At 62.8% G+C, this 11,924-nt stretch overlaps 1 protein-coding gene across 3 annotated transcripts; it reads right to left on the bottom strand.

Annotated features, from left to right (window-relative positions):
* Positions 1-905: 905 nt before the first annotated feature.
* TMPRSS13 (transmembrane serine protease 13) lies at positions 906-10,292 on the bottom strand. 3 transcript variants are annotated; one of them, XM_082777841.1, is made up of 13 exons: positions 10,130-10,292; positions 5,254-5,425; positions 4,941-5,042; positions 4,285-4,407; positions 4,069-4,198; positions 3,880-3,972; positions 3,749-3,792; positions 3,350-3,509; positions 3,082-3,254; positions 2,747-2,845; positions 2,457-2,599; positions 2,220-2,372; positions 906-2,135 (listed from the first exon to the last, which is right to left on the bottom strand). In XM_082777841.1, the coding sequence occupies exons 1-13, from the start codon at positions 10,148-10,150 to the stop codon at positions 2,121-2,123; spliced, it is 1,428 nt and encodes a 475-aa protein (XP_082633967.1). In that variant the 5' UTR covers positions 10,151-10,292; the 3' UTR covers positions 906-2,120. The 3 variants fall into 3 exon arrangements, with proteins under 3 accessions (XP_082633967.1, XP_082633968.1, XP_082633969.1); XM_082777842.1 differs by lacking the exon at positions 10,130-10,292 and adding an exon at positions 7,388-7,461; XM_082777843.1 differs by lacking the exon at positions 10,130-10,292 and adding an exon at positions 7,388-7,461 and having other exon boundaries at positions 5,266-5,425.
* Positions 10,293-11,924: the final 1,632 nt, after the last annotated feature.

The raw sequence follows: 11,924 nt of genomic DNA, 5'->3' as shown, positions 1-11,924 counted from the left end.
TGCTTCTTTGAAAAGCTGTTTGAGGTCAGGCTGACTCAGGGCTTCCCAAAAGGCAACAACTCGCATTGTCTGGGCGCAGGGCGAGAGCCACCAAGCGCCGCCCGGCCTGCTGGGGCCAGCACCGGGGCCGTGGGGAGGTAGGTGCTTTCTGCACACGCAGAGCCAGACTTTGATCAGTTATCCCAAAATTCAACTGCAAACCACAGCTCTCAGCGTGCCAGCAGCCTTGTCCCCGGTGGGCGGGCGTTCTGGGAACCTGCGTGTGCTCCCTGGAAGCGAGGAGGGGACAGGGACACGCCTGCGGCTGCCCACGCACCACAGCAGCTTCTCGGCTTTGCTTGGCAGGTATTGCCTGCATCTCCCACGGCCCTGCAAGGCTGGAGGAGGCCGGCTGTGGTGTGCAAGGAGCCCCCCACACAGCACCAAGGGTCAGCCAGACACCCCTCCGGGCTAGCTGGGGGGGAAACGGGTCAGAAAGCAGCTGCCCAGCCCTGGGAAGTCCTGCGCTCACAGCACCGGGGAGCTGATTTCTGCACCTCCTCCACAGGATGTGCTGCGTGCTGCGGCGCTGAGCCCTCGGCCACAGGGTCAGCTCCCCCCTGCCCTGCCACCATCCCCCCCAGGGAAGGAAGCAGCAGCTCCAGGGGGCAGAGGCAGGGACGGATGGGAGGCAGCTCCAGGTTGTTCCCAAAACAGTGCCACTGATCCCCATCTGATAAAGAACTGCAGCCCCACAGCTGGGGATGCTGCAAAGAGAGATGTTTGCCTGAGCCCTGACCCACCTGCTGCTCCATCACCTGCACCCCCATGAAATAAAATCCAGGAGCCAACGTGCAGTGGATGCTGAGCACTGTGCACTGCAGGGCAGCATGGAGCTCTGGCCCCATCCTTGCTCCATCCTCACTGCAGCCCCTGCAGCACACGTGGCCTTGCTGCTGGAGCCCAGCGAGCCAGGAGGTGAGGGCAGTCCTGGAGCCCCACTGCACAGCCCCAGCCTGGGTCTGGGCCCAGCAGCTTCCCCCAGCAGGTCCCAAAGAGCTGTCTGCATGGAGCACTACCGAAACGTTTATTGAGAGTGTGGAGCAGCCGGGCACACTGGGGACCTCCACAGCCGACCACACACTGGGGGGGCTTCCATCCATCCATCCATGCATCCATCCAGAGGTGCATGCCTCAGAACATCTGCTCCGGGGCACAGGCTGAGCGTGGATGTTTCCTTCGGTGACACCGTGCAGCATGGCCCTGGGACAGGCAGGCTCTGGCTGCTCAGCAGGTGAGATGAAGAAATCCAGCACCGGTTACTGAGCCAGCAGCTGGGAGATGCCACAACTGGAAGGGGGGCTGCTCTCCTTCATGCTCCACCTCAGGATTCGGCTCCTGTCGCTGCAGCTCCCTGGGACCACAGGCCTGCCCCTCGCTGCTGCCGAAATCCTTTTGGGGCAGCAGGGACCTGAGAGCGGCTGCACGCAGTTCCAGGAGCGAGTGCTTGCACACACCACTTCCACAGCATAGAAAAATAAATAAATGGGCTTTTATCTCACAGGGAGGAACTTCATTTAAAAGGTGCTTCCTAGGCCTCTCTGCAGATGGGGGAGCAACCCCTGCTCCCCCCAGCAGATGCTGTAGCTGCTCCTGGGGGCTCCCTGCTGCGCTGTCCCCGCAGCGTGCAGGGGAAGGGGCTCCCTCGCCATGGGCACCCTGCAGCTTTCCTGCTCCTGCTTTCCATCTGCATCTGCCTCCGTGGGTGGGCAGCAGCCCCTCGCCCACCAGCCGTGCCCCTGTCCTGCAGGTCAGCATTTACTTGGCACCGCAGTCCGGACACTTCTATTTTTACAGGACAGGAGCCGCAGGTGCCAGGCGAGGTGGCTCGGAGCTGGTGCATCCATCGCTGGGAGCACCGGGCAGAGCCACTGCCGGCCATCTCCAGCCACCTCCCTTGCCCCAGCCAGGGCAGGGGCACTCCGGAGGTGCCACATTTTCAGTCTGGGCAGTGGCAGGTCCCCAGCAGTGAGGGCAGACGGAGATGTGGGGGCACACAGCTGCTGGCACGTCTCGCCTGGCAGCAGCACAGTGAGGGGGTCGGTGCCGGCCGGCGCAGCCGTGTGGGTTCCAGCCCGGCCTTAGTCGTTCTCGCTCTGCAAGGGAGAGAGCACGGGGTCAGGTGCTGAGCCCAGGCTGGATGCATCCCCTCTCCATACACACAGCCCCGCCAGCCTCACCTCCATTTTGCTGTATATCCAACTGAGGAGCTTCGTCACACGCGTGTAGACCCCCGGCTTGTTCTTCTGGCCACATCCCGTGCCCCAGCTCGTCACCCCGGCCACGTACCAGCGGCCGTTGTCCTCGCAGACCAGGGGCCCTCCGCTGTCACCCTGGCAGAGGGGGGCAGAAAGGTGAGGAGAAGCAGGCAGCTCTGCCCCGTGTCCCCTGACACGGACCCTGTGCCCCCGGCTCACCTGGCACGCATCCTTCCCCCCCTGCAGGTACCCAGCGCACATCATGCGCGGGGTCAGGTAGCCCTCGTACACCTTGTCGCTGTTGCAGATCTTGTAGTCAATGAGCTTCACCTCGGCCTCCCGCAGCTTTGGGGAGGTGTTTTCTGCAAGGCAGAGGAGCAATGGGGCAGGGTGAGCCTCGTCCCCTCATTGCCCCCAGGCCCCTCCGACCACAGCAGTACTGTGCCTGCTCCTTGCAGGTGCTGGGGCACACAGGACCACTCTGTGGCACAGCCAGCATCCTCCCTCACCTTCGTTCTCCCTGGTCTTCCCGAAGCCGGTGATGAAGCAGGACCTGCCCGTCTGGAATCGCTGGCCGTGCATGGGGAGGCAGGCCGGGCGCACCTGAGCTGGAGGGAGGCGTGATGAAAACCAGGCGAGGAGAGAGGGGTGAGTCAGCCGGGAGCAAAATAACAGCCGTAGTCACCAGCCCTGCAGCTAGGGAGGAGCGTGGGGTGCAGGAAATGCTCCCCTCCACACCGACCCCGGCCGTGCAGCCCACACAGGGCACCACGCGTGGCACGGCAGAGCCCCACAGACCCCCAGCTCCCTCTGCCCCCAGCCCAGAGCCATCGGAGAGCCTCACCTGAGAGCGTCAGCGGCCGAGAGAGCTTCATGAGAGCGATGTCGTAGTCGTCGTGGTCATCACTGTAGTTGGAGTTGATGATGACCTGGGAGACGGGGATGCCCTCCGTGTGCTGCTTCAGGTCCGAGACCCCCCCGTACACCTTCCAGTCATCCAGGATCTTCATGCTGTTCCTGGGGGATGGGGAAATCAGCAGGGGGTGAGACGTGGGGGGCACGGGGCTGTGCCCAGCCCAGCAGCAGGGCTGCGGACACCCAGCAGCACTCACATGAAGAAGCAGTGCGCGGCGGTGAGCACCCACTGCGCGCCGATGATGGTGCCGCCGCAGATGTGGACGGGCCCGTACTGCACGCTGACCTGCCACGGCCACTTGCTCACCGAGGTTTCCTTCCCTCCGATGATCCGCCCCAAAATCCGCTGCCCGCAGGCTGGGGGGGAGAGCGAAGGGCTCAGAGAGGGGGCGAGCCCCGGGGGATGCACGCCACAGGTCCCCCCCATGGTGCTTGGTGGCCCAGCAGACACCGTGCGACTGCAATCCTCCTCCCTTTTTTTTGGAAACTGCCCCGTTTGCCCAACCCATTGCAAAAACAGCAGGATGAGGCTCCCCCAAGTGTTTATTCGGCCTTGCCTGCCCTTGTCCTTGCGCCCGGCCGGCCAGCCCGCTTACTTGTGCATCGCAGGGACACGTACTTCCCCGTGAGACACTGGGAGCTGCGGGACAGAAGAGGGGGAATTGGATTCAGCCCCAGCCCCAGCACAGCCCTGAGGCACTGGGGCAGGGCAGGGGCTGCCCGCTACCTGTTGAGGCTCTGCTGGATGGTGTCGCGCTCGTTCGTCACCGTGAGGCTCTTGCCGGCGACGTGCAGGGGGACGTATTCTGTCTGCGATGCACTGGGAGGAGAGAGGAGAGAGGCAGTGAGACCACAGCGCTGGACAAAGCCCTCCTGGGTGAAACGAGGCTGGGGTGAAGAGGGTGGGAGGAATTACTTCTGAAAGCCCAGCTGCCGGCAGGTCTTTCTGGAGAAGGACTCGTTCCAGGCGCTGCTGCACACCGGCAGCCACTGGCTCTCGGTGCTGGAGTAGACGTGGAGCAGGGACTGGTCGGCCCCGAACCGCACTGCGGGGATGGAGCAGGGGGGTCAGAGATACCCAGCACCAAGGGGCTGCCCCTTCCCGTGCCACCTCCCCGTCCCGCTGCCTCACCGCAGCCCAGCTCGTCGCTCCTCTGCGAGCAGTCGACGATGCCATTGCAGCGCACGGGGCTGTCCTTGCAGCTCTCGGCGGGCTCCTTGTACACGATGCCCGTCTGCGACCGCCAGAACATAACTGCAGGCAGGCGCAGGGGCGTGAGGCTGGGACCCACCGCGGGCAAGGCGGGGTGAGCCCACCCAGATGGGGTCAGGAACACGCACCAGGCCTCCCAGCAGCATGGGTGCAGGGCTGTTGCTCGAGCCAGGCTGCGTTCTCCAGGGCCGAGGAAGGGCCCCGAGCACCCCCCAGAGCCCACCCAGCAGTAATTTGGCTGCATGCCTCTCGCCCCACTTCTCCTTGGCTCCCCCGGGGAGGCTGCGCTCAGCTTGCAGTGAGCAGAACGCAAAAAGCAGCAGGGCTGCGTGGGGCCAGCCACTTCCCTGGAAAGCTGCGCTCCCTCCTGTCCGCCAGATGTCAGGAAAACTCAGAAAATGGGCAGCGTGCGTCTCCCTGCTCGCCTGCCAGCCCTCCCAGCCTGCCCTCCAGCGGGATGCACACCGTGCACAGCCCCGAGCGCGTTGGCTGAGGGCTGCAGGAGAGATCCCTGCCCGACGGTGCTGCCCAGAGCCCCCTCTCCGAGCTCTTTCAGCCCCCAGGAGCTCACTCACACAGCAGGATGAGGGCGACGAGCAGCACGATGAGGACGGAGACGCAGAAGATGAGCGCAAGCCGCCGCTGGCTCATGCAGGGAGCTCTGAACATCGAGGATCCTAGCGGCAGGATAGAGGCCGGGTCGGGGGGAGCCACAGCCTCCCTGGAGCACCCAGACCGTGCTGTCCCCCCAGAACCCCTGACACCCCCACAGTGCCAGCGGTGGGCACAGGGATGCATTTTCTGCCTCCCTCCCTCCCTGGGGGGACCGGGCAAGGGGCAGCCCCAGGCCAGAGAGGCCAGGGGTGACCCTCGGCACCGTCGTCTTACGTGTGCTCTCACAGGTCGTGCAGGGGGCCGGGGCCGGGCCGGACTCTGGGCTGTAGGGCTTGAAGCTAATGCCAAGGACGTTCTCTCGAGGCTGCGGAGGTCGGATGCTGAAGATGCTGCTGGCTGCAGAGGCATGGAGGCTGGGAGGGATGCTGCTGGGCAATGCCGTGGTCTGCGAGCAGAGGACACCGCTGTGGCAGCAACTGGCACCCGCTGGGGTGTCCCCAGGGCTGCCACCCGCTGCCCAAACCAAAACCAAAGTCCATTCAGAGCCGAGCTGCCCAGCACCGCCAACCTTCGCCACGGGTGGATATTCACCCACGGCACCGTGGGGAGCACGGGGAGGGACTGTGGAGGGGCCTCTTCCTGCACCCCATCTGGGAAGGCTGAAAAACTCCCTGCCACAGAGCTCAGCCCCCTGGGGAGGCTGCTGGCCAAATTTTCCCAGCTGATAACTTCAATCAGAGCAATCAAGTGGGTGTTTGGCACTGGGGCAGTCACACCGTGGCCCAGTTCCACGGGGCTAGTGCCCCAATTTATGCATCTATCTTTAATTAGCCATTTGAAAAATACACTGCAATTTCCAACTGTCATTTAGTAATAGTTAATAATCGGTGTTTTCCAAGCCCTGAAACGTCCTGCACCCTGGAATGCTGTTCTGCCGTTGTGTCACTCCCGATCTGTGAATTCGCAAAAGAAAATGTATTTGTTTCCTCTCCGCCACATATTCTCCTCCGGGAGCTCCCCCAGTTTTGATCAGCTCCGTGAGCAGGAGCCTCACATTTCCCTCTAGAGTCCTGCTGTGTGCACAGCCCACCACAAGCACCGTTTCCTCTGCCGTCGTCCTCTCATTTATAAAATCCCGGGCACATTTTTGGTGACAAGCCGTGGCCGTGTGCCTTACGGATGTGCAGAGGACAGGGTCAAACAGAGCAGGGCAGTGACGGGCTGGCCGGTGCACAGCTCCCTGCAGGCTGCTGCGTGCCTCCTCCCCGCCTCACCGAGCCGTGACCACTGCTGGCACTGTGCTGGTTGAGGGAGGCCGGCCGTAAACAAGAACCAGATAGAATTTAGACCACGTTGTCCCACAGAAGAGGGGGACAAAGCAGATCTGGAGCCTGCCTTTGTTGGCAGCAGAGCGCAGCCAGCTCAGGGACCCAAGCCCCCAGCCTAGGGTGCCGCTGTGCCCGTCAGGAGGTGGGATAAACACACCCCTCCGAGTCTCCCTCTGCTTTCTGGCCCCGCAGATGCAGGAGATCACCTTTCCCTCTGAGCAGAAAACAACCCCAGCAAGAAGCACCTGGGAGGGGGACAGCGCGGTGGTGGCAGAGCTCCAGGTGCCACCGTCACTGCCACCCTGTCCCCCTTTCCAGCTGGGTTTTCCCTGCCCTCCCATTTCCTGCTGGGAGCCCAGGGCCCTAATGAGCACGTCGGGAGCCTGCTCAGGCTCGTGCTTTGTAAATACGGCTGTGCCCTTCCTTGCAATGCGGCGCTGTCACTTCCTGGGCATTATCCCCTGAGTCACGCACCCGGCGTGGCCACACGCTGCCCGCACGGGGTCTGCCACGGCTGCCCCGCGCTGAAAACCGTGGTGGTGGAGGGGGAAACCCTGAACAGCACTTTCGTGCCTGCTCTGAGCTGTGGCACAGCACCCAGGGCAGCCCAGCAGGAGCACCCAGCACTGCCGGCACAGACCGGGGCCGCAGCACCGCACCGCTAACGCCTCCCGGCCGCCCAGAGCCACCTCCCTGCTCAGCATCACCCACCCCTCGGCCACAGCACGCCGGGAGGTGCTCAGCCTGCAGCCAAAATTCACTGTTCCCTATGGCACAATTTCACAGCAGCTCCGGGTGCAAGGCAGGGACACCAGCACTGCACTGCGGGACTCTCTGGGTGAGCCCTGGGCTGGTTTTCCTGAGCAGCCCTGCTGGTGGGATGCAGAAAGTTTTGCACCATGAAAAATTCCCGGGCAGCCTTGCACCTGCTGTCAGAAAGCATGGCCAACTCAGCAGGCAAGGCTGAGCTGCAGCAGGTCCTGCACTGCACAAATAAAACGAACAGCAAGTGCCAGAAACCCTTCCCAGAAAAAGCTTTTCCCACGCATCAGTGGGGTTTTTGTAAAAACCCACGGTACCTCTTCCAGCTACCGCCACATATCTGGTATTTTGCACGTCTCCTGCCGCAGGTGTAACGTTGCAGTTATCAGATGAGCAGGATCACAGTGCTGGGAAGGACAGAGCTCGCCATCGCACCAAAAACAACCCCAATTCACCAGGGGCCAGCTCTGCTGGGTGCTAAAGCATCTCCAGCTCGGGGTGAGAAGCATTCCAGCTCAGCACCGACACCCACTGCAGCTCCAACTGCTCCTGTTGCTGCTGAGCAGGCAGCGCGTGCCCTTTCTTACACTTGGGTGAACGATCAGCTACCGATTTCCTCAACAGTCTAAAGTCCAATTACTATTATTTCTTTTTTGAGCTCTATCAGAGGAGCTAACAAAAGTTTTATCAGGGCTCCCAGCAACCAGCACAACTGGTTACTGCTGGGTGGCCACCGGTGCAGAGAGCAAACAGCAGCGGCTTTACAGGGATGATTTTTCTGCCAAGGAGCGTGTGCTGCCCCGACAAGCGAGCTGTAGCTGCTGCCCACAAAGCCTTTACTCATCCTTTGCTGCCTTTTGAATAAAAGTCAGACTCGGAGCAGCACCCCTCTCACACGTGCGGCTGTGGTTTGAGCCATTTTTTTTTTTTCTGACGTCCTCGCTGCAAATGTTCCACCGGCTGCGAGAGCTTTTCGCGCTGTTGTGGCTTTTAGCCTAAAAGTCAGGCAGACGAAGGAGAGCCGGTGATTTCCGTGCTGGGGTGCAAGCAGAGGTGGGGGCCCGGGAGTGCCCCAGCAGGGACCCAGCTCTGCCCCTTGCACGGCGAGAGGGAATCGTGCCTGGCCGCACACAGCCCACGGGGCAGCCTGCACACACACAGCACCTCCTTCCTTCTCCACTCAGCTCTGAGCAGAGCTGTGGAAAGCACCCCAGCCTCAGGCACGAGCCCTGGGGCCATCCACCCCTTCTGGGGGAGCCCAGACCCTGCTCGCCGGGGGATGGAGCCACCAAACTCACGCCAGGCTGCAGATCCCCGGGGAAAGGCGGGCGGGAGGCTCGGCACCCAGGTGCGATGGGGAAGGAAGGGAGGGAAGCGAGAGCAATCAGCTGCAGTTTCGGAGTGGGAGGGAGAGTGGAAGCACCGGCGGTGTTGCAACAGGAGCCGAGGGCCAGCAGCATCCTGGAGGAGCATCAGGGTTGAGCAGCCACGCAGAAAAACAAAGCATCAACCCAAGCAGCAAGAGGCCCAGCTTAAATAAGCTGCAGGGAGCTGCCTGAATGGGCGATCATCTTTCCTAGCTGAGCCCTCCTGCCACTTCTCACAACCCCTCCCTGCTGCCCAGACCCTGCTGCCTGCAGGGAATCGCCTTCCACCTGTCAGGGGGGTGCTGATTTTCTGTGCCAGCTCAGCTCGGCGAGGGAACAACGGCGACATTGTCCCCGTGCACCTGGGAGCAGCCCTCCCGAGCCTGCAGGTGCCTCTGGTCCCCTCGCAGCACCGTGCTCCTGCACAGGGCTCCGTGTTTTCAGCCTGGGAAAACCCAAATCTGAGCTGTGTCCCCCCCCCCAGCTCACTGCTCACCCCCCAGCTGTAGGATCCAGGTGCCGCAGAGGGGCCACGCAGGGGGGAATGAAATCTGGAAGCATGCAGGGGGCATTTTGCAAGCACGGATGACAAGCTGTGCCGACTGAGTCAGCCCAATTGGGCCAGGGACAGGTCACCTTGTGCCAGAGAGCGCAGCCCTTCAGGCAGAGATCAGAAAATGTTGCAGGGGGTGAGTAATCGCTGCTCACCCCATTCCACAGGTGGGCAAACTGAGGCACGGGCAGCTGAAGTGCCTCTCCTGCAGTTACGGAGCCGAGGGTGCTACCCAGGGCTCCCGATGGCCCGTTTAATCCACGCCACTGATCCCAGGCGGCCCAGGGATGCCCAGAACTGGGCAATTTCCCCCACGTGCAGGCATCCACATCCCAGCCTCACCAAGAAACCATGTGGCTGCCTGCTCTTGGTGCCGCTGTCAGACAGAACCGTGCAGCAAAACAGTGCTGGAGGCGGGCAAGCCTGAGCTCGGGGCCTCGGCAAAAGGACAGGACTGCAGGCTGCCCGGCACAAGAACAAGCTCAGGATGCGGCCGCGGCCTCTCCCCTTGCTCCAGGCTGCCTCTGAGGCACCCGGTGCCGGGGGGCAGGAGCAGGGTGACCTCTCCTGCGGGTGCTGCCTCCCCTCCAGCCCCGTCCCTGAGGCTCTGCACGCTCGGGCTGGCGCTGGCGCAGCCGCAGCGCTCGGTGCACTAATTACCCAGCACCGCACCTGGGCGGGCTGAGCCCCGTGCCGGCCGGGGATGTTTTCCCCATGACGGGATGCTCGTTGCACCCCGGCGAGGCCCGGCAGCCGAAACCGAGCCGACCCTGAGCGACCCGACCTGTAAAGAGTGAGGGGAAAGCTGCTGGGAGAGCCGCTCAGGGAGGGCAGCCGGGGCCACCCGAGTGCTGCCACCAAAATGCTGAGGGCTCAGGAGAGTGTGGCCCCTGCAGGTGTCATTCCAGCCCACCAGGCTGCCACCAGCCGGTCCCCGTCCTCCACAAGGCACCCGAGGCACAGACCCCTCCTGGCTGGACTAGCAGCGGGGCTGAGGGTCCCTGACACCCCCTCCGACAGCACAGGGCTTGTGCCGGGGATGCTGGTGGCTGCCATCCTCCTCCTCCTCCTCCCTCAGCGCACCTGAGCCCCCGAGGGCAGCTCTTCGCACTCCTTCCCCCCCCATGCCCGTGCCTTACCGGCGAGGTTTTCCCTTCCATGGGCCGCTGCGGGGCTGGGCTGGGGTCAGAGCTGCGGCACAGCCATCCTTCGGCGCGCAGCGCGGCGCCAAGTCAGGTGCGCGGGGACGGGGCAGGAGCTGTTTGGCGAGCGGGCTCGTACGTCAGTGCCAGCGCCAGGAGGGAAACCAGTCGGACCTGCCCGGCTCCACCGCTGCCTCTTTCCCAACTGCTGCAGGCACGGCGTGCAAAACACCTGCCTCTGCTCCCCGGGGAGGAACCGGCCTCGGCCACAGGCCAGGGTGCTGCTGAGGGCTGGCCCCGGGGGTGTGCGGATGCCCACCGGGCACCCCAGGCATCGGGACTGCCACCAGCTCCTCGCTGCTCTCCCGGCTGCTGCCTGCCCCATCCTCCGTCCCCGTGCGTCCTCTCCTGCCCCTGCTGAGCGCTGGGAGCACCGGCTGGGGACAGGAGGGGGTGCACGGCCCTGCCAAAAACCCACTCCTGTGTCCCAGTGACCAGGCAGTCAGAACGCCGTGTTGCAAGGGCCGTGGGATGCCACCTCGTTTCTCTCGAGGCTTTTTCATTCATCTGCTGGTGGAGCGATGCTCTCAACTTGTGCATGGAAAAAGCAACGGTCTTTGGTTTCCTCTGTGGGTGCAGGCTTGGAGATGCTTTGCTTTACCCAGAACGCACATTTGGGGTAAACAGGAACACAAAATCTGGATGGAAGGGAAGAAGACCCAGCTCAGCTGGGTGCTCCCTGACGTCCAGGGGGGGCCGGGCTGAGGGAGCAGCACCAAGGCCAGCTGCACATTGGCCTCGGTGCGGGATGCAGGAGCCCAGGGGCCAGCCCCTCATCCCTCAGTGCCATGTCCCCAGCTCCAGCTGCCCCAGCACTGGGCACAGAGGGGATCAAGGAGGCCGTGGGGAGCCTGTACCTGGATCCCTGATGCTCGGAGCTGCTCCATGGTCTCTGCTCCCCACCACACAGCAGGGAGGAACGATGCTGCAGGTCCCAAAGGTGCTTTACGTGCCCCACGCTGCTCCCAGCCCCGGCCGGGGTGCGCAGCCTCGGCTGGAAGAGGTCAGTGTGAGAAAAACCAGCGCTGCCTTTTCCAGGCACATTTCTCCCAGCATTATTCATAGCATAAATCCCTTATTCATCTGGCTCCCCACCCACACGTGCTCTTAGGAAGTGCGGCAAACAACCAGGGCCACCCAAGCTTGGAGGATGCTAAGCTACAAAGCCCCCTTGATTCCACAGCCCTCGAGGTGGGGTTGGGACCCGACTCCCTGCTTGATCTCCCCCTGACCGTGCAGGACTGGCAGCATTTTGCCTGCTTTTTGCAGCCCCCCAGTGCCTTCCAGTGCTCTGCCCTGCTGTGTGAAGGCAGGAGAGGTGCTTCCCTGTGGGAGCTGAGCTGGCCCCAGTGCCCTCGCACCAGGCACCTCCTCTTCTGAACAGTGGCTCCGAAATGAGCTCTGTGGCAGCTCCAGGAATGATGCCTTGCTGTTTTTACTACAAAGTCACCTACAGAAAGCAAGTTACAGAGAAGTGTGCACCTGGGCTTGACCCCGGCAACCTTGTGTTAAATGCCACGCTCACAGCCAGCACCCTGCTGCCGAAATCCCCGCACCTTCTTGCTGCTGGGAGCCCTGCTGCAGCCTCCCTGCCCCAGCCAACACTTTTTATACTGTTAATAATGCACAGGGAGAGCCCGAGGCTGCTCTGCTCCCTGCTCTGACTTCGAAGCCTGAGGGAACCGGGGAAGTAAGGGGGAAATGCTGCTCTCCCCATGGCAGTGCTTTGCCG

The sequence above is a fragment of the Aythya marila genome (assembly GCF_965140915.1).
Source record: "Aythya marila genome assembly, chromosome: 23".
Taxonomy (NCBI): Eukaryota; Metazoa; Chordata; class Aves; order Anseriformes; family Anatidae; genus Aythya; species Aythya marila.
This window is presented reverse-complemented; position numbering and strand designations above follow the sequence as displayed.

Coding starts and splice junctions, on each gene's coding strand:
- TMPRSS13 (XM_082777841.1), bottom strand. CDS start 10,150: ATGGAAGGGAAAACCTCGCCG. Junction 3,793..3,879: donor ATCCAGCAGAGCCTCAACAG/GTAGCGGGCAGC, acceptor TCTGTCCCGCAG/CTCCCAGTGTCTCACGGGGA. Junction 3,510..3,748: donor CGTGTCCCTGCGATGCACAA/GTAAGCGGGCTG, acceptor TCTCCCCCCCAG/CCTGCGGGCAGCGGATTTTG.